Source organism: Rattus norvegicus, chromosome 19 (genome assembly GCF_036323735.1).
Source record: "Rattus norvegicus strain BN/NHsdMcwi chromosome 19, GRCr8, whole genome shotgun sequence".
Lineage (NCBI taxonomy): Eukaryota > Metazoa > Chordata > Mammalia > Rodentia > Muridae > Rattus > Rattus norvegicus.
Genome location: NC_086037.1, coordinates 50794717 through 50814134, shown reverse-complemented (window position 1 = coordinate 50814134; position 19418 = coordinate 50794717). Strand labels below are relative to the sequence as shown.

Below are 19418 nucleotides of genomic sequence, written 5' to 3'. Positions count from 1 at the left end.
CCAAATTCCAGTCATCTCTCCCAACTCTCTCCTTCCATCCATCCCTGATGTGATCCTTCCTGTTCTCCTCCCCCCACTCCGGACCCCAGTCTACCAGTGAAATCTATTCTACTTCCCTTCCCATGGAGATCCATTCGTTCCCAACCTGAGCCCTTCTTGTAACTTAGACTTCCTAGGTCTCTGATAATTACCCTTTACTGAACAGCTAATATCTGTTTATGAGTACATACATGTTTGTCTTTCTGGGTCTAGGTTACCTCACCCAGGATTAATTTTTTAGTCCCATCCATTTGCCTACAAACTTCAGGGTGTCATTTTTTAACATCTGAGTAATAATGTATTGTGTAAATGTATCACATTTTCTTTATCCATTCTTTGGTTGACAAATATCTGGGGTTGTTCCAATTTCTGGCTATTATGCATAAAGCTGCTATGAACAGTTGGGCAAGTGGGTTTTTTGGTAGGATGGAGACTCCTTTGGGTATATGCTCATGAGTAGGATAGCTGGGTCTTGAGGTAAATCGATTCATAATTTTTATATTAATTTCCAAAATGGCTGTATATACAAGTTTGCATTTTCATCAGTGATGGAGGAATATTTCCCTGATTTCTTTCTCAGCCTGATTGTAGTTTGTACTTATGATCACTATTGATACTTCGTTTTAGTTAATCTTGTATTTAGCCACTTTGCTGAAGGTTTTGCTGGATGTGTTTATCAGCTGTAGTAGTTCCATGGCAGAATTTATGGGGTCGCTTATGTACACTAACATATCATCTGTGAATAGCGATACGTTGACTTCTTTTCCAATTTGTGTCCCTTTGATCTCCTTTAGTTGTCTTAATACTATGACTAGAACATCAAGTACTATATTGAATAGAAATGGAGAGAGGGGAGAGCTTTATCTTGTTCCTGATTTTAGTGAAATTACTTTGAGTTTCTCTTCATTTAATTTGATGTTGACTATTGACTTGTGATGTATTGTCTTTATTATGCTTAATTTTGCCCATTGTATCCCTGATCTCTCCATGATCTTTATTTGGATTTTGTCTAAGGCTTTTCAGCATCTAATGAGATGAACCTGTGTTTGTTTTTCTTTCAGTTTGTTTATGTAATGAATTACATTGACAAATTTTTTTTTTCCGGAGCTTGGGTCCAAACCCAGGGCCTTGCGTGCTTGCTAGGCAAGCGCTCTACCACTGAGCTAAATCCCCAACCCCTTGACAAATTTTTCTATGTTGCACCAGCCATGCATCTCTGGGATGAAGCTTACTTAATCAGAGTGGATGATTTTTTTGATGTGTTCTTGGATTCACTTTGCAAGTATTTTTTAAATTTTTTGCATGAGGGAAATTGGTCTGTGATTCTCTTTGTTGAATCTTTGTGTGGTTTGGTTATCAGGGTGACTGTGGCCTCATAAAATGAATTTGGCAATGTTCCTTCTGTTTTTATTTTATGGAATACTTTGAAGAGTATTGGTATTAGCTATTCTTTGAAAGTCTGGTAGAATGCTATGCTAAAACCACCTGGCCTTGGGCTCTTTGGGTTGGGAGACTTTTAATGAATTCTTCTACTTCCTCAGGGTCGATGGGTCTATTTTAAATTGTTTATCTAATCTTGACAAGTGTTATTTACTAAGAAAACTGTCTGTTTCTTTTTGATTTTCCAATTTTGTGGAGTACAGACTTTTTAAGTAAGACCTAATGATCCTGTGTATTTCCTCACAGTCAGTTATGTCCCCTCTTTGGTTTCTTAATTTGGACATTCCCTCTGCCTTGTAGCTAGTTTGGATAAGTGTTTGTGTATCTTGTTGATTTTCTCAAAGAACCAACTCTGATCTTTGTACTGTTCTGATTCTGGAGAAAAGTTTCATGAGGTGCTGAAAAGAAGGTAGATTATTTTGAGATCAGGTGAAATGTTCTGTAGATATTTGTTAGGTCCATTTGGTTCATAAGGTGAGAGTGGGGTACTGAAGTCTTCTATTATCAATGTGTAAGGTTAGGAATTAAGCGTCAATCAGGCATGGTGACACACACCCCTAATCCCAGCACTCAAGAGGCAGAGGAAGGCAAATCTCTGTGAGTTCAAGGCCAACCTGGTCTACAGAGTGAGTTCCAGGACAGCCAGAGCTACACACACAAAAAAATACCATCTCAAAAGAGAGAAAGAAAGAAAGAGAGAGAGAGAGAGAGAGGAGAGAGAGAGAAAGAAAGAAAGAGAGAAAGAAAGAAAGAAAGAGAGAGAGAGAGAGGAGAGAGAGAGAGGAGAGAGAGAGAGAAAGAAAGAAAGAAGGAGAGAGAGAGGAGAGAGAGAGAAAGAAAGAAAGAAAGAAAGAGAGAGAAAGAAAGAAAGAAAGAGAGAGAGAGAGAAAGAAAGAAAGAGAAAAAGGGAGAAAGGGAGAAAGGAAGAAAGAAATTAAGTTAAGCAGTGGTGGCTTACACCTTTAATCCCAGCACTCAGGAGGCTGAGGTAGGTGAATCTCTATAAGCTTGAGATCAGCCTGGTCTACAGAGCAAATTCCGAGTGCCCCAACAACATCAAAAACCATAACATCATCTTGGTGTATTTTTCCTTTAATGAGTATGACGTGACGTGTCCTTCCCCATGTCTTTGACTAATTCTGGTTTGAAGCCAATTTTGTTAAATATTAGAATAGTTACACCGGCTTGTTTTTTTAATCCATCTGCTTGGAAAATATTTTTCCAACCGTTCACTCTGATGTAATGTCTATCTTTGATGTTTTTTCTTGAATGCGACAAGAGGGATTGGTCCTGTTTTCCTGTCCAATCTGCATCTTCTGATTGGGGAATTGGGTCCATTGTTAGATATTAATAACCAATGATTGTTAGTTCCTGTTATTTTGGTGGTGGTGGTGGTGTGTGTGCGTTTGTGTGCACACTTCCCTTCTTTTGGTTTTGTTGGTGTAATATATAATTTCCTGTGTTTTCATGGGTGTAGTTAACTTCCTCGTGTTGGAATTTTCCTTCTAGTTCCTTCTGTGGCACTGGATTTGTGGATAGATGTTATTTAAATTTGACTTTGTTATGGACTACCTTGTATTTTCTATGGTGACTGAAAGCTTTGCTGGGGAGAGTAACCTTGGCTACTATCTCTGGTCTGTTAGAATCTGCAGGACGTCTATCCAGGCCTTTCTGGCATTCAGTGTCTCTGTTAAGAAGTCAGGTGTAATTCTAGTGGGTCTGCCTATGCATGTGATTTGGTCTTCTTCCCTTAAAACTTTTAATATTCTTTCTTTCTTCTGTATGTTTAGTGCTTTCATTATTATGTGGTGGGGGACTTTCTTTTCTGGTCCATTGGCTTGATGTTCTGTAAGATTTTTATATCTTTATAGGCATGTCCTTCTTTAGCTTAGGGAATTTTTTTCTTTTATGATTTTGTTAAAAATATTTTTGTGCCTTTGAGCTGGGATTTTTTTTTCTCTATCTTATTGTTAGGTTTGGTCTTCTCAGACTGTTCTAGATTTCTTGGGTGTTTTGTGTCAAGGAATTTTTTTAGATTTAGCATTTTCTTTGACAGACGTATCTTTTTCTTCTATTGTGTCTTCGATGCCGGAGATCCTCTCCCATCCCTTATATTCTATTTGTGATGCTGGCGTCTGTAGCTCATGTTTACTTACCTAGATTTTTCCATCTCCAGGATTCCCTCAGTTTGTGTTTTCTTTATTGCTTCTGCTTCCATTTTTCAGGCCTTGAATGGGTTTCTTTCTTTCCTGCAACTGTTTGTTTCTTCTTAGCTTTCCTAAAGATTTATTCATCTCCTCCAATCAGTTGTTTCTGTTTTCCTGGATGCCTTTAAAGTATTTATTTCCCCCGTAAAGACCTTAATCATCTTCATAAAGTTTGTTTTAAGTTCATTTTCCTGTGCTTCAGCTGTGTGGGGATAGTCGGGGTTTCCTGTAGTGGGATGGATGGGCTCTGCGGTGACATCGTGTCCTGACTGTTGCTCACTTTGCTCTTTTTTTTTTTTTTTTTTTTTTTTTCCGGAGCTGGGGACCGAACCCAGGGCCTTGCTCTTGCTAGGCAAGCGCTCTACCACTGAGCTAAATCCCCAGCCCCCTGTTCATTTTGCTCTTACACTGGTGTCTAGGCATTTGGGTTTGGAGTGATCATAGATCAAGGTACCAGTTTCTGAGTTTGTCTTTGTGGGTTGAGTGTTTTGTTCCTTGGTTTTCATTTCCTCTTTTGATCTTTGTGGCCTGGATTTCTGGCAGCGGGCATGGTCTCTGGTCCAACAGGGAATCTCTATTTGAGCTGGAAACTGGACTTCTGGTGGCTGGTGTGGCCCTTGGGCCATCAGGGTGTCTTTGCCCAAACTGGGGGTTGGGCGTGGGGTAGGACACAATGATGACAAGGGAAATGAGGATTGGGATAGTGGGAGAGGGTCATTGAGAGAGTGGAGGAGGTCCATGGGTGGGCCACCTATGTGGAAGTCTAGCATAGTCTTTGGTGTAGTCTCTGTCACAATAGGAAGCCTCTGCCAGAGTTTGGGGCTGGAGTTCTGTGACTAGCATGGCCTCTGGTCCATCATTGAGTCTGTCTGAGTTCGCCTATCTGTTCTTCTAAATGGTGTGGCCTAAAAAACTGTTATTCTGAGTAGGGTGGCCTACACCTGAGTGAGCTGCAGTCATCCACTGGAGGTGGGGGCAGGACATGGAAGTGGGGGCAGGAAGAGGTGGCAGTGGGTTGAGTCTTTGGGATGGGAGAAGGTTCCAAGGGCAGGCAGTCCTCTTAACTGTTCTTCTGAGTAGTCCAGTCTACACCTGAGCAGCAGGTATCCACTTCAGGTGGAAGCAGGGGCACAGCAGCAGGGGAATGGGGGGCAGTGTGGCAGGAAGGAGTGGCAGCAGATTGGGTATCTGGGAGCAGAACAGAGGGCATAGGAAGGCAGGCAGGCAGAAACCCTATCTGTTCTTCTCACTGGCTTGGGCTGCACCTCAACTGTACTACTCTTACAGAGGACCCAAATTTAGTTCCCAACATCCAGGGTGGATGCTATGTAACTCCAGTTCCAGAGACTCCTCAGTCATCACACTTGTGTGTGTGTGTGTGTGTGTGTGTGTGTGTGTGTGTGTGTGTGTGTAGGAAATAAAATAAATCTATTTACAATAATTATTACCAGAGCTATAAAGATGGTTCCACAGTTAAAAGCTGTCTCCTAAAAACCTGGGTTCAGTTCTAAAAACCCACACGGCACCTCCCAACAGTCTGTAAATCTAGTCCCAGAGGATCTGATGCCCTTTTTCTAACTTTTTTAGGCATCAGTCACCCATAGACATATATGCAGGCAAGGTATCCATACAGATAGATAATAGATAAATAAATGGATGGATGAATGGATGGACGGGCAGACGGACAGACAGACAGACAGATAGAAATATTTACTGCTTGCATGGGTTTATGAACACCACACGATATAGGAGCCCACAGAAGCTAGATGCCCTAGAAGCAGTCCTTCAGGTGGTTGTGAGCCATCACAGGACAGCAGGGAAAGCACCCCATGTCCTCTGCAAGGTTATAACCTTAACTTCTGAGCCATCTCTCCAGTACCAAGATTCTTGATGAGACTCAGAATAAAACCAAGTGTCTGGGTACTCGAGAGATGGCTCTGTGCTCAAGAACACATGTTACTCTTGCAAACCACTCAGGTTTGATTCCAGGCACTCACTCAGCAGTTTATAACAATTCATAACTCCAGTTCAGGGAATCCAATACCTTATTCTGACCTGTTTGAGCACCAAGCATACACGGAGTACACAGTCACACATGGTAAGCAAAGCACTCCTAGAAATAAATCAAATAAGCCTTTACAAAGTTAAAGATTAGGTAGTTGGGCAGTGGTTTAGTGTACTCTTTTAACCCTAGCATTTACTAGGCAGAGGCAGACAGATTTCTGAGTTCGAGGCCAGCCTGGTCTTCAAGAGTTCCAGGACAGCCAGGACTACACAAAGAAACCCTGTCTTGGAAAAACAAACAAAAACTTAAACCGACTGTGCTTATTTGTCAAATGATAAAGTGTCATGGAGGAGAGTTGTTAAAGGCTTCTGATAAAACCTCATTCAGATCCAGGTACTTTTACCATGCCATCATAGAAAACACAGATATTGGCCACCATCAAACACATGCCAGTCTGAGCTGGTGAGTACCAGAAGAAAGGATATTGTCACACAAATGGGGAGACTAGAGGACCTGCAGGTGCTTCTGAGAGAACCTGCAGGTACTTCTGAGAAGATGGGAGTGGGGAGGATAAAGAAAGGGTGTCCCAGAGGTTAGGTCAATATGAAAAAGTGTCTTTGAGAGTAAACTTGGTACCTGGAGTTTGTCTCTGGACCTCTTGTCTGCTCTCAGTATTTGACAGTGACAAATTAGGACAGGACAGTGGATCAAGCCTATAGACCGCACTCCTTGGGAGACTAAGGCAGGAAGACAGCTTGAGCCCAAGAGTTGCAGACTAGTCATAACATCATGGACTGCCTCAGGAGTGGGTGGGGGATGCTGCCAGAGATAGCTTGATGTTTAAGAATGCCTGTTGTGAAAAAAAAAAAAAAGATGCCTGTTGTGGGACTGGAGAGATGGCTCAGTGGTTAAGAGCATTGACTGCTCTTCCAGAGGTCCTGAGTTCAATTCCCAGCAACCACATGGTGGCTCACAACCATCTGTAATGAGATCTGATGCCCTCTTCTGGTGCATCTGAAGACAACTACAGTGCACTTATATATAATAAATAAATAAATCTTTAAAAAAAAAAAAGAATGCCTGTTGTACATGTGTGGGGATCTGAATTTGGATCACAGGTAACAAGCTGGGAATGGTCTCAGGAGCACCTGTAATGCAAGGTATGTGGCATGTAAGAAAGAATTTGTGGGGGTTGGGGATTTAGCTCAGTAGTAGAGCGCTTGCCTAGCAAGTGCAAGGCCCTGGGTTCGGTTCCCAGCTCTGGAAAAAAAAAAAAAAGGAAAAAAAAGAATGCAAGAAAGAATTTGTGGGCCTTGATGATTCCTAGCATGGAGGGAGGGAGCAAATGCCATGTTCAAGGAAATTCTCTGCCTCAAAGACATGAAGAAAAGTGACAGGACTGGTCACATTCCTCTGGCCTATGACCCTGTATACACACACACACACACACACACACACACACACACACACACAGAGACAGAGAGACAGAGACAGCAACAGAGACAAGAGTGTGTGTTGTGTGTTAGTACAAGGCCACTTGCAGCTATGGCCTTTACTTCATTAGGACAATGTCTCAAAAAAAAAAAAAAAGATCTAGATAAAATCAGGCTAGAGTCAAGTGTGGTTGAAACAGGAAGTTAGAACGAACAGGTTCTATGAGGATCTGCCAACCAGGATGGGACCAATTCTTAACAAATTTATCTTACACCTCTTTTCCAAACATACTCATTAAAGCTCAGGGATGGCAGACTTTGAAAAACCCTTCTCATTTGTGGGAGAAGAAAATGAGGGGTCTCTCTCAACTGCAGCTAGCTCGAGGTTCTACCATTCTTATGGACAAGGGCCACACATGCGGGCCTCCCACGACTCCCACTGGCTCTCCAGAAACCAAGTGTTTTTACAGAGGCAGCCCTTCAAGGGGACCCAGAGTAGTGGCAGGGCAAGGCTGTGTCTGGCATGCCAAGCAGAGAGGTGGGCTTCAGCCAGAAACAGGAAGGGGATGTGGGAAGGACCCTGGAGCATCCGAGGAGAAAGCGGAAGTGACTGATGAGTTCTGGTTTTCCCTGCAGCGCCCGTGCCTCCCACAGCTCCTTCTTCCCCCGGATACTACCACGTCCTCTACAAAGGGCACGCACAAGCCCAGATGGCCTGGCATGGAGAGACATACTGTCTGATTGGAGGCTACCGTGTCTATGGGGATGCACCGCTTCCCACACCTGTGAAGGTTGAGGAAGAGAAGCCAGCGCCCAGGAGGGCTCCCAAGAGACAGCGAGTTCAGGAAGAGTCAGATCAAGATCTAGGGTGTCCCAGTGCAAAAATTCCTCGTCTTAAACTGAAGCATGGTGGCAAAGGGTAACCCCACAGAGGCATGCTGCCTGAGCGTCCGCGAAGAGAAGAAAGGCTGGTAGCTGCCTCAGAAGGCTGAGCCCTCTTCAGCAATGCCTTCCACTGACCACCAATGTAGACAGAATCTTAGCTGCTCTGCCTGCACTCTCAGCAAGTCAACTAGCCATGAGCAAGGAGCCTCAGGATGGAGCTGCTCTGAACAGCCCACCCACCTCTCGGCCCTCTAGAGTCTCTTCTTGTGCAGCAGAAAGGAGCCGTCTGCTGAGTTGAGGAAACAAGTGCAGAGAGAGGATACCGAGGGACCAAGCTAGGGCTGCCTCTATGAGGAGACTGCTCTGAATCATGCCAGCAGCCACCAGCACAAGCCAGGTTGGCTGGACTTCCTAAAACTAGAAGAAATAAGCAGTAGTTAATCAAGGAGATTCCTGCTTAAAGTCTCAAGAGACAGAATAAAGAGACCCAGGGATACCTGCTAGCTAGAGCAAGAACATTGTGGACAAACTCCAGGAAACCCATCCCCAAACCCATCCTCAAGGCCACATGTTCCTTTAATTTCAGCTCATTCTCCCACTGAGGGTGGGGGAGGTCTCTTCTGCACAACAGAGTAATTTTCTGTAACAATCTTTGACTTGAAGCCAAAGACCAAGTCAAGCCTTCCTGTTCCCCTAAAGTAAATTTCTTCACAGAGAAACTGAAGTTTTTAAAGTCGTGTGCCTATAAGGAACCCTTGGATACACCTTCTTTCTGACTCCTGCTTTTGAGAATGAGAGACATTTAAACACCCATAACAACTCCACAAAAGCTCTTAAGGTGAAGGCTAGAAATACAGTTTTAAGAGTTTCCTATAGTTTGGACGTAATGGCACATACTTTTAATCCTAGCACTTGAGAGGCAGAAGCAGATAGGTCTCTGTGAGTCCTAGGATAGCCAGGGATATCTCAAAACAAAAATCCCTTCCTATAACTGGCCACATTGGTTCATGCCTATAGGTAACTCTAGTTAGTCAGGGGGCTGACGAAGGAGGATTGCTTAAGCTACTAGTTAAGGACAGGATAGGTAATGCAGAACATACACTTTCTAAATAAACAAGAAAATAACAGCTTTCCAAATGTGCCAGCTTACAGGAGGAACAAGGAAAACATCAGATGCCATAGAACACAACTAGTAAACTCCATGGAAAATGCCAAGGGTAAAACTAGTAATGTTTTTCAACAGTTCAGTCGCAAAGAAACAATTCTTTTCAGAACTACAAACTAAACCATGACCACATTCAGCATCGTACATCATTTTTACACTAAAACTCACATAGTTATAGGAAGGGGGCAGTCGGGCTGGAGAGATGGCTCAGCAGTTAAGAGCACTGACTGCTCTTCCAGAGGTCCTGAGTTCAAATCCCAGCAACAACATGGTGGCTCACAACCATCTGTGATGGGATCCGATGCCCTCTTCTGGTGTGTCTGAAGAGAGTGATGGTGTACTCACATACAAAAATAAATAAATCTAAAAAAAAAAAACAAAGAAAAGAAAGAAAGGAAGAAAAGAAGAAAGGAAGGAAGGGGACAATTGTAGAGATTTGAAAATGACAGTTTAGGACAATAAAGATGTTTTGTGACATTTGTTATAGTGCCACACACCTGTAATCTCAGCACTTGAGAGACTAAGGCAAGGTATTCGAAATGAATTTGAGAATTGCCTGGGCTATATAGTAACTTTCATGCTAGCCTAGGATACAGAGTGAGATTCTGTTTCAAAAATTGTTTTTTGGGTTTTTTTGGGGGGGGTTGTTTTTGTTTTTGTTTTGTTTTGTTTTTAGGAAGGGTAGACTGCTCAGCAGGTAAAGGCACCTGCTACCAAGCTTAAGTGTGATCCCCAGGTCACACATGGTAGAAGAGAAGAGAACTGATGCCCATGGGGTGTCCTCTGACCGCCACATTCATCCCATAGCACATGTACAGCCATGTGTGCATACACAAATACAAACACATTCGAAAAATAACATCAGAAAATGTTCTATGAGTTTTAACGATGCCTTTATAGTGATTTGCATTATGAGAACACTGATCTATGAAAAAAATGCTTACACAAGAATGGAATAAGTGGGTTGGGGATTTAGCTCAGTGGTAGAGCGCTTGCCTAGAACGCGCAAGGCCATGGGTTCGGTCCCCAGCTCCGAGGGGGGGAAAAAAAAAAGAATGGAATAAGTGTCTTGTGATTTGCTTTACCTTTTTTCTCTTACCCTTGGAGCTATTGTTGAAGCTCAGGGCTTTGCACTTTCTAGGTAAGCCCTCTACTACTGAACTAGGTCCCAGCCTTGTGATTTGCTTCAAAATAGGGCCAGGGCTGGAGAGATGGCTCAGAGGTCAATAGCACTTGTTGCTCTTCAGAAAGACTAGGACTTAGATTCTCAGCACCCACACAGTGACTCAAAACCATTTATAACTCCAGTCCCAGGGATCCAATTCCCTCTGCTGAGAGCACCAGGCATCGTGTGGGAGACAGACAAACATGCCACTAAAACTCATACACATAAAATAAAAATTAAAAAAAAAAACTTTAGGAACAAAATGTTTAACAGCTCAGCAGGTGAAGGTGCTGCCAGCTTTCACACTGTGAACTTGATCTCTGGGACATACATGTGAGTGGAGAGACCCAAGTCCTTCCAGTTCTCCTCTGACCTCCACACCTGTAGGCACACAGAGAAATGGGTAAATAAGTGTAATAATCTGTAGCATGGGCAGGATATATTGGTACAGTGCTTGATGTGTAAGCAGAAGGACCTGAGTTTGGATCCCTGGTACAGAGGCAAAAAGTCAGGCAGAGCAACCTGTAACCCTAGCACTGGGGAGGGTGGGATGGAGACGGGAAGATCCCTGGGCTTGCTGGTCAGTCAGGGTAGCTGAAATCGTGAGCCTCGGGTTCAGGGAAACCCTGCCTCAAAAACTGATGGGGAACAATGAAGAAAACACCTTCGAATCATTGCCTCTATTTCTGTCTGTCTGTCTGTCTTTTTCAAAGATTTATTATTTATTTATTTATTTTATGTATATGAGTACACTGTAGCTGTATTCAGACACACCAGAAGAGGGCATCAGATCCCATTACAGATGGCTGTGAGCCACCATGTGGTTGCTGGGATTTGAACTCAGGGCCTCTTGAAGAGCAGTCAGTGCTCTTAACCACTGAGCCATCTCTCCAGCCCCTTTTTCTTTCTTTCTTATACGGGCATTTTGTCTGGGAATCAAACCCAGTGCTCTGGAAGAACAGCCTGTGTCTTAAGCACCAAGTTCTCTCTTTAAGCCATATTTATTGTATTCTTTTCTTTTTTTTTTTTTTCCGGAGCTGGGGACTGAACCCAGGGCCTTGCGCTCCCTAAGCAAGAGCTTTACCACTGAGCTAAATCCCCAACCCCGCTCATTTCCCTTTTAATTTTAAATATATTTATTCATTTGAGCCAGGGCTCACTTTGTAACTCTATCCAGCCTACTCATTTTGTAGACCAGGCTAGCCTTGAACTCAGAGATCCACTTGCCAATGCCTTTCAAGTTCTGGGACATTTGTTATTATGTTCAGACTCCATTTCCTTTTTTTTAAAAAAAAAAAGATTTTATTTTATTGTATATGAGTACACTGTTGCTGTCTTCAGACACACCAGAAGAGGGCATCAGATCCTATTACAGATAGTGTTCTTAACCACGGAGCCATCTCTCCAGCCCTCCACTTCCTCTTTTAAAGAGGGCTTCTCAACATCTCCAAGTCTTCATGGTACCTGAGGAAGGTTGCAAAAACTGAATCCTCTCCAGAGGAGGTCAGGGATCAGAACAAAAATAGTTTTGTTTTTTTTTTTTTTCGGAGCTGGGGACCGAACCCAGGGCCTTGCGCTTCCTAGGTAAGCGCTCTACCACTGAGCTAAATCCCCAGCCCCACAAAAATAGTTTTCTAATAGAGTGTAAGCACAGATCCTGAAGCTGCTTTAAGGAATGGGACTTCTACAAAAACATGCATGGCCTGTGTGTGTGTGTGTGTGTGTGTGTGTGTGTGTGTGTGTGTGTGTGTGTGTGTTGTGGTGGTGGAATATATGTCTATTTGTGTGTGGGGGGGTGTACTGTGGGGGGGGTATGTGTACATGTATGGTGTGTGTGTGTGATATATGTGGTATGTGGTATTTATGTTATATGTGTGCAGTGTGTGTGTTATCTGTGTGTATGCATGCGTGAAGCTGGGGCTGTTCCAAGCTAGAAATAGGGTGGGGCCTACAAGGACAGGAACTAAGTCCTTGAGGTTTCTGGGAGAGTTCAGGCCACAAGAGCCTCAGATACATGGTGTGGAGACGCCGGACACAAGTGCCTGGTCTGAGGAACTCATACATCTGACCCAGCTTCCACAGTAAGGTAGGAAGTCAGCCTGCAGCCCTGGGAGGAAGGTGCTGGGGTCGGGGGGGTGGGGGGGGTGGGGGTGCTCTGCTGCCCTGGAAACTAATTCATTTCCGTCCATCTCTCCAGCGACAGACTTTTGTTCCTGTGCTAAGTATCCCCTGAAGCACTCAGTTACTCACTCTGTTCTCACCTCAGATGGTCATCATGAGGGTCCTGGGCAGGGACATCATCTGCTGAGGAAGGAGAGTAGTCCTAACTTTGAGTAGGGTAGGGGTATGCTGCTGTGTGCTCTTACTAGTTCCCAATTGCTGGCAGAGTCTTTGGAGGACAGTAGATAAGGTGGATCGGTCAGTGTCTTGGGGCTTGTGTCCCTTGAAAAGGTCAGGGAAGTCTGCAGGTATGCAGAGACATAAGGTGGTCTGCAAAGGGCTTGAGGCCCTTTCACTGTTCAAGAAACACCATGAGTCTACTTTCTTGGAGAAGAAACTAGGGAGCAGCTAGGGAGCCAGCTGGGTTGATCCCCTGGGAACAGTAAACAGGGGAACAAGAGACAAAGGAAGCCCAGACAGGAACTGACTTGGTGCTTGCCCAGGCCACGGAAGTGCCCTCCGAGACTGGGATAGTATGGCTGTAGCTCCCCCTGGTGGCTGTACTGCACCACTATGCTATACACCGAGTGGCTGTTTTGAATCGATGACCTCAAACATCTTCTCACCAGACCTGGTCACTGCGTGGCTTGAATTGAGGGTCAGGATTATATCATTGCCCTCTGTCCCTCGCAGGTTTTCGCGACCCTCATCCGTGCCGGTTTGCTCTGCACTGAGCAAGATGTCACTCAAGGGCCTCGAGGGTCATTGGGTGCTTAGCCAAGTGTTCCTGTTGGTGGTGGTGCTGCTGCTGTTAGGGCCCTCAGAACCTCTAATAAGGGCCCAGACAAAACCAGGCATCGCTGATGCTTCCACTGCACCAAGCCCCCTCAGAACACTCACCAAGCCTGCCATCTTCAGCATTCCAACCACTCCTGGCAACCCCAATTTCCCAGACCTGCGAGATCGCACCAGAGCCCTGATGCAGGACTTCCCGCTTATAGATGGGTGCGTAAGGATGGCTTGGAGACTGGTCAGAATGAACCAGGGCTGAACATACACTTGTGATGCAGAGGGTTCTGAGCCTGCTGGACTAATACTACTTACCCCTAGATTCTGTCTCCTATCATCGGGGAGTGGACTTTATCGCTCCTCTAGTGGGGAGCCCGAGCCCAGCTCAGCCCAGGTTTTAGAGAACCTTAATATGGTCTGGGTGACAATGTAGGATGGGAGAGTAGTTGTCAGAATTATGTTCTGCTAGACTTGGAAGCCAAAGAGTCATAGCTATTTGTCCTCTGAGTGTGAGTGTGTGTGTTTGTGAATGTGTGTGTGTTTGTGAGTGTGTGTGTGTGTGTGTGTGTGTGTGTGTGCGCGCGCACGCGCGTGGGCGCCCAGAGTAGTACTCCAGAACTCACCAGAAGTATCCTGGCCTGGAACTTTAAATAATCCTCCTGCCTTAGCCTTCCGAGTACTGGGATCACAAGCAGAAGTACTCAACCAATTTTGTTTGACCTAACCTTTTTTTTGACTGTCCTACAGCCACAATGACCTGCCTCTTGTTCTGAGGCAATTTTACCAGAATGGACTACAAGATACTAACCTGAGAAACTTCACCCATGGCCAGACCAGCCTGAATAGGCTTAAAGATGGCTTTGTGGGAGCCCAGGTAACACACAAGCACACGCACACGCACACGCACACACGCACATGCGCCAGCATGGCTGCTGGGGAAGGTTGAAGAAATTGGTGCTCCTGAAATGACAGATGGGACCTCAGTGACCATAGTGACAAAGAAAAAAAAAGCCACACTATGAGCCTGTGGCAAGAGGGGTCAATAAGAACAAGCAGTGCATTTAGTTCATGTGGCCTTTGAACCCACAAGTCTGTCCGTTGTAAAGGCCAAGGTAGCTCCTACACAAACCAACCCCTGGCTTTGCCTCCAGTTCTGGTCTGCTTACGTGCCGTGCCAGACCCAGGACCGGGATGCCCTGCGTCTCACACTGGAGCAGATCGACCTCATTCGCCGTATGTGTGCCTCTTATTCTGAGCTGGAACTTGTGACCTCAGTTCAAGTTAAGTGGACCTATTCAGGGTATTGGGGAATGGTTGAAGTTACTACTCTAGCTCCTGAAAATAATCACCTGACCTATGCCTACAGCTCTGAACAGCACCCAGAAATTGGCCTGCCTCATTGGTGTGGAGGGTGGCCATTCACTAGACAATAGCCTCGCTGTGCTTCGAAGTTTCTACCTGCTGGGGGTGCGTTACCTGACACTCACACACACCTGCAACACACCCTGGTGAGCACAGAGCCTTCCAAAGCAGCAATCTGCCCTTGTAGACAAAGACCAAGATTTGCCCTCGAATTTGAGACTCACATACAAGAGCTGGTATTTGGGGTCTTATAAAAGCAAGACTGGGATTCCTCCTTTTGTCAATGTAGGTCTTTGAATTAGCTCTATGGGATTGCAGGGGTGGAGAGTTTGGAGGGGTATGACCACCAATCTGATTGCCTCCTGCTTGTCCTGCAGGGCAGAGAGCTCATCTAAGGACGTCCACTCATTCTACAGCAGTGTCAAAGGACTGACCAGCTTTGGTGAGGTAAAGACTCTGAGGGATACTTCACACAAACGCACACCCCATTTTGTGAATGGTAAATGCATGCATACATGCAGCCCTGACACCCTTCTCCTAAACTGTCCTTGCAGAAGGTGGTGGCAGAAATGAATCGCTTAGGGATGATGATTGATTTGTCCCATGTCTCAGACGCTACAGCCCGGCAGGCTTTGGAAGTATCACAAGCACCTGTGATCTTTTCCCACTCGGCTGCCAGAGCCGTGTGCCCAAATGCTCGGAATCTCCCTGATGATATCCTGCAGCTCCTGGTGAGAAATGTTCTTTTAGCCCTGGAACCTAAATCAAGGCTTGAAACCCCTGTCCCTTCAATCCCTTAGCCCTCAGACTGAGCATTCTCTGCCCCACGAAACCATAAACCATGGCCTCTAAATTCTTGAACCTGGGGTAGGGAGATTGTTGAAGATAAAACTCTTATCTCTCTCAAATTCAGGTCTAGACATTATCGAAATCAAGGTCAAGCTTTCCTCATTGACACAAAACCAGGGAGGTAAACTGCCCTTTGGCCCCCCAAAGCTTTCTCACAGGGGTTATAGGTAGGCACATAATTATGTCGGGGAGCCAAGCTGAGTGCCCCTTTGACTATCCCTGCAGAAGAAGAATGGTGGCATCGTGATGGTGACCTTTGCTGTAGGAGTGTTACCCTGCAACCCATTAGCCAATGTATCCACTGTGGCAGGTGAGTCCCCCGCCCCGAAACCTACCTCTCTATATGTCCCGTTTATCCTTTCCTTTCCTTTTTTTTTTTAAACCTCAAAGACAATTTATTGGAGTTTGAGAGAATAATAAACAAATTCCTCCTAGGCTTTCTGAATAGCACTGTTTGACCTTAAGCCTTGGGGGTAACAGCACAGCCTTAATAGTTTAGCCAAAAATGCCATGATGGGAGTTCAGGATGTGGTTCAGTTGGTAGGTGGCTTGCCTCCTAGGAAGAGGGGGATTGGATCCCCCAAGCTGATAATACAGAATGAGTTCCAGGTTTATAAAGAGAAACCCTGTCCAAAAAACAAAAAAGTCCCAATCTACTGCTACCTTGAAACAGAGTCAAAGAATCCAAACTGACTTGTTAGGCCATCCGTTCTGGAGCAGTGTCCCAACTGTTTGTTGTGGATTACCAAAGCATCCTATCTACCCTGCCCCTGCCTTGATCCCTGTCAATGATACTCTTGTCCTAGGAGGCTCGTCAGGTTGGCCCAGCTGGAATCCATTATGAATTCGGTTGGAGATGACCTAATCAGTGGCTTTTCAAATGCTCTCATTCCAACCTGAAGTCTAGTCTAGGGCTTGCTTGTGTTAGTTCAGGTGTTAGGAACACCAGCTGTGGGAATCTGATGCCGAGCACGCGGTCACTCACAACTTGAATCTCAGCACTCAGGAGGCAGAGGCAGGCAGATCTCTGTAAGTTCGAGGCCAGCCTGGTCACAAAGCCACTCCAGGACAGCCAGGGCTACACAGATAAACCACATCTTGAAAAATGGGGTCAGGAGGGGATCTGTTTGGGCCATCTTCCAGTAATTCACCAAAAGGAGAAACATAAAAGAAGGGGAGGGGCACCCTCTGTAATTTCTCAAGGCCTTTTGTTTGTTTTGATTTGTCTATTAATTTACTTTATATGAGTGGGTGTTTTCCTTGCATGTATGTCTGTGTACCCTATAAATCCCTGGTGCCCGCAGAGGCTAAAAGAGGTCATCAGATTGCCTGAAACTGGAAATATAGATTACCATACAGGTGCTGGACACTGAACCCAACTCAGTTCCTCTGGAAGAGCGGACTGCTGAGCCAGCTCTCCAGTTCTCCCTAGACCTTTTTTAAGGAATATAGAGTTGTTCCTTTGGCCACATATATACAAATGTATAGGGAAAATGATATTGTACACATCAAGGAGATGGATGGGCAGTGTTCAAACAAGAACACCTAAACGTCATCTTGACAAGACTGTCTATACTGTCGCTCAGCGTGCTGATGGCATTGGTGTAGACAAGCAAGGTTCTTGCCAAGAAAATGTTCAGATTGACCATTGTAAGCATTCTAAGAGCCAAGATAGCTTCCTGAACTAGGCAAAGAAGAGAAAGAGAAAGAGAAAAGGGAAAGGGAAAGAAAGGAAGGCAACGAGAAAGTTCAACACAAGCACCAGCTTACTCCACCCAGAGATGCACACTGTGAGCTAATCAGAAAGGAGCCCCAGCTGCTGGAGCCCTTTCCCTGGGAACTCATGGCTTACTGTACAAGAGGAATAAAGTAGACTAGAGTAAACTAGACTGTGAACAAAGGAGGAGTGGGGCCGGCCAAGTCTACTTCTGGGGCCACGTTTTCCCTGAGAGCCCCAAACTGCTGACTGTCTCCCCAGATCACTTTGATCACATCAGGACAGTCATTGGATCCGAGTTCATCGGAGTTGGTGGAGATTATGACGGTACCAAGCAGTGAGTATCTATTTACCTCTCTGCAGTTTGTCTCAAGCTGCTCTCACCACATAAGCCTCTGGGCTTTGCCCATTCAACCTCTCTCCATCTCCCGGGTTTCTTTCCTGTGCTCTTCTGTATGTCTTCAGCTCAAGGCCCCCACTAAAGCTGAGAAAGCTCATAGCACGAAACACCCAGATCCAGCCCCAGCCGGTCCATTCCCTCTGAGCTGTCATGTGTGGGATGACTATCTCCTCTTCAAGTTCTTTTTGTCATGATTTTCCTTGTTTATTTGCTTCTGTTTTTGTTTTTTTAAGACAATGTTTCTCTGTGTAGCCCTGACTGTCCTTTAGACAGGGGTGTCTTGGAACTCAGAGTTCCACTTGCCTCTGCCTCCCAAGTGCTGGATTAAAGACATGTGGCACCACCACCTGGCTGAGTTGAGGTATGGGGTTGGGATTAGGATACCATGTTTGGGCTGGAGCACTGGCTGCTCTTCCAAAGGACCTGGGTTCAAATCCCAGCAACCACATGGTGGCTCACAACCATCTATCTGTAGTGAGATCCGATGCCCTCTTTTGGTGTGTCTGAAGACAGCTACAGTGTACTTATATATAATAAATAATAAATAAATAAATCTTAAAAAAAAAAAAAAAGGATACCAGGTCTGAGGTTCACCTGCTGGCAACTTCACAGGTTCCCTCAGGGGCTGGAGGATGTGTCTACATACCCAGTGCTCATAGAGGAGTTGCTGAGACGAGGCTGGGGTGAACAAGAGCTTCAAGGTGTCCTTCGAGGGAACCTGCTTCGGGTCTTCAGACAGGTGGAACAGGTACACCAAGATGGGAGAGAATGAGTGAGGTGTAAGGGCCTGACAGGTACTCACATACCTAATGGGCTATAGGAGACCTGGGAGAGAGAGCTGCTGACCACTGACTGTCACCGCTAGGTACGAGAGAAAAACAAATGGCAGAGTCCCCTGGAAGACATGATTCCAGAGGAGCAGCTGGACAGTGCTTGTCACTCAGTCTTACCTCATCGGAGACAGTATCCAGAAAAGGACCCACCAGAGACTCCAGACTCTCATACACACAAGTTATCACCCAAGATGCCGTACTCAAAATCCTCTCCCCTCAGAGCCTCAAGCCTTACCATTATGGCCACCTTTTTAGGCCTTCTCATATGACTTTTAGAGGACACCCAGTCCTCTCAGATATCATTCCGGCACCCCAAGAGCCCCTCCACTTTATTTCCTGCAAGTAAATGCTTTGGGTGTAGAAACAGATGTGAGTGTCCGTCTTTGCAATAGAGAAGGTTGACACAGGCTTCCTGTGCCGGTGGTTTGTGGAACTAGGCATTTTGGCCACCATTTGCTCAAGGGAGTTGGCAGTGACCTGTCCAACCCAGATGGTTGGGCTCAGCACAAGATGAAGCCAGTGCAGTGGTGGGTCTGGCTTCGAGAGAGTGGTCTTGAATTTTGGGGTCCTTATTATTTCATCTCAATCCACACACTGAATCACTGACTCCCACGTCACGATCCCTCAAAGAATTATTTAGATTCCTAAGAAGGAAATCTGACCGGATCACGAATAACTTTCATTCTTGTTTGGACAAAACCCAGAATGCCAGGACATATAATAGGGTCATGGGCCTCCTGCAGTGGTTGGCCTGCCTTATATGTGGTCATCTCCAGACCCCAGGAAGTTCCAACCTACCAGGTACAAACTACTTAGGCATCCATTCTATCCTACTCCCAGGCCCTGAGTAGAAATTAAAAACAACCACAATAACAATAGTAATATTAAGAGCGAATGCTAAGCTGCTGATGTGGCTCAGTTGGTAGAGTGCTTGCCCAGCATGTGGGAGGACCTGGATTTGATCCCCAT

General features: G+C 45.3%; 1 protein-coding gene across 5 annotated transcripts; it reads left to right on the top strand.

Moving 5' to 3' along the window:
• Positions 1 to 7814: 7814 nt before the first annotated feature.
• On the top strand, positions 7815 to 18813 carry Dpep2 (dipeptidase 2). Of its 5 annotated transcripts, none has more exons than XM_008772487.4 (11): positions 7815 to 8043; positions 13193 to 13504; positions 14036 to 14162; positions 14440 to 14569; positions 14655 to 14796; positions 15028 to 15097; positions 15205 to 15381; positions 15725 to 15809; positions 17478 to 17553; positions 18229 to 18364; positions 18482 to 18813. In XM_008772487.4, the coding sequence occupies exons 1-11, from the start codon at positions 7835 to 7837 to the stop codon at positions 18716 to 18718; spliced, it is 1701 nt and encodes a 566-aa protein (XP_008770709.1). In that variant the 5' UTR covers positions 7815 to 7834; the 3' UTR covers positions 18719 to 18813. The 5 variants fall into 5 exon arrangements, 3 of the variants coding, with proteins under 3 accessions (XP_008770709.1, XP_038953556.1, NP_001011928.1); NM_001011928.1 differs by lacking the exon at positions 7815 to 8043 and adding an exon at positions 12378 to 12425; XR_005496638.2 differs by lacking the exons at positions 7815 to 8043; positions 17478 to 17553 and adding an exon at positions 12267 to 12425 and having other exon boundaries at positions 18482 to 18621.
• Positions 18814 to 19418: the final 605 nt, after the last annotated feature.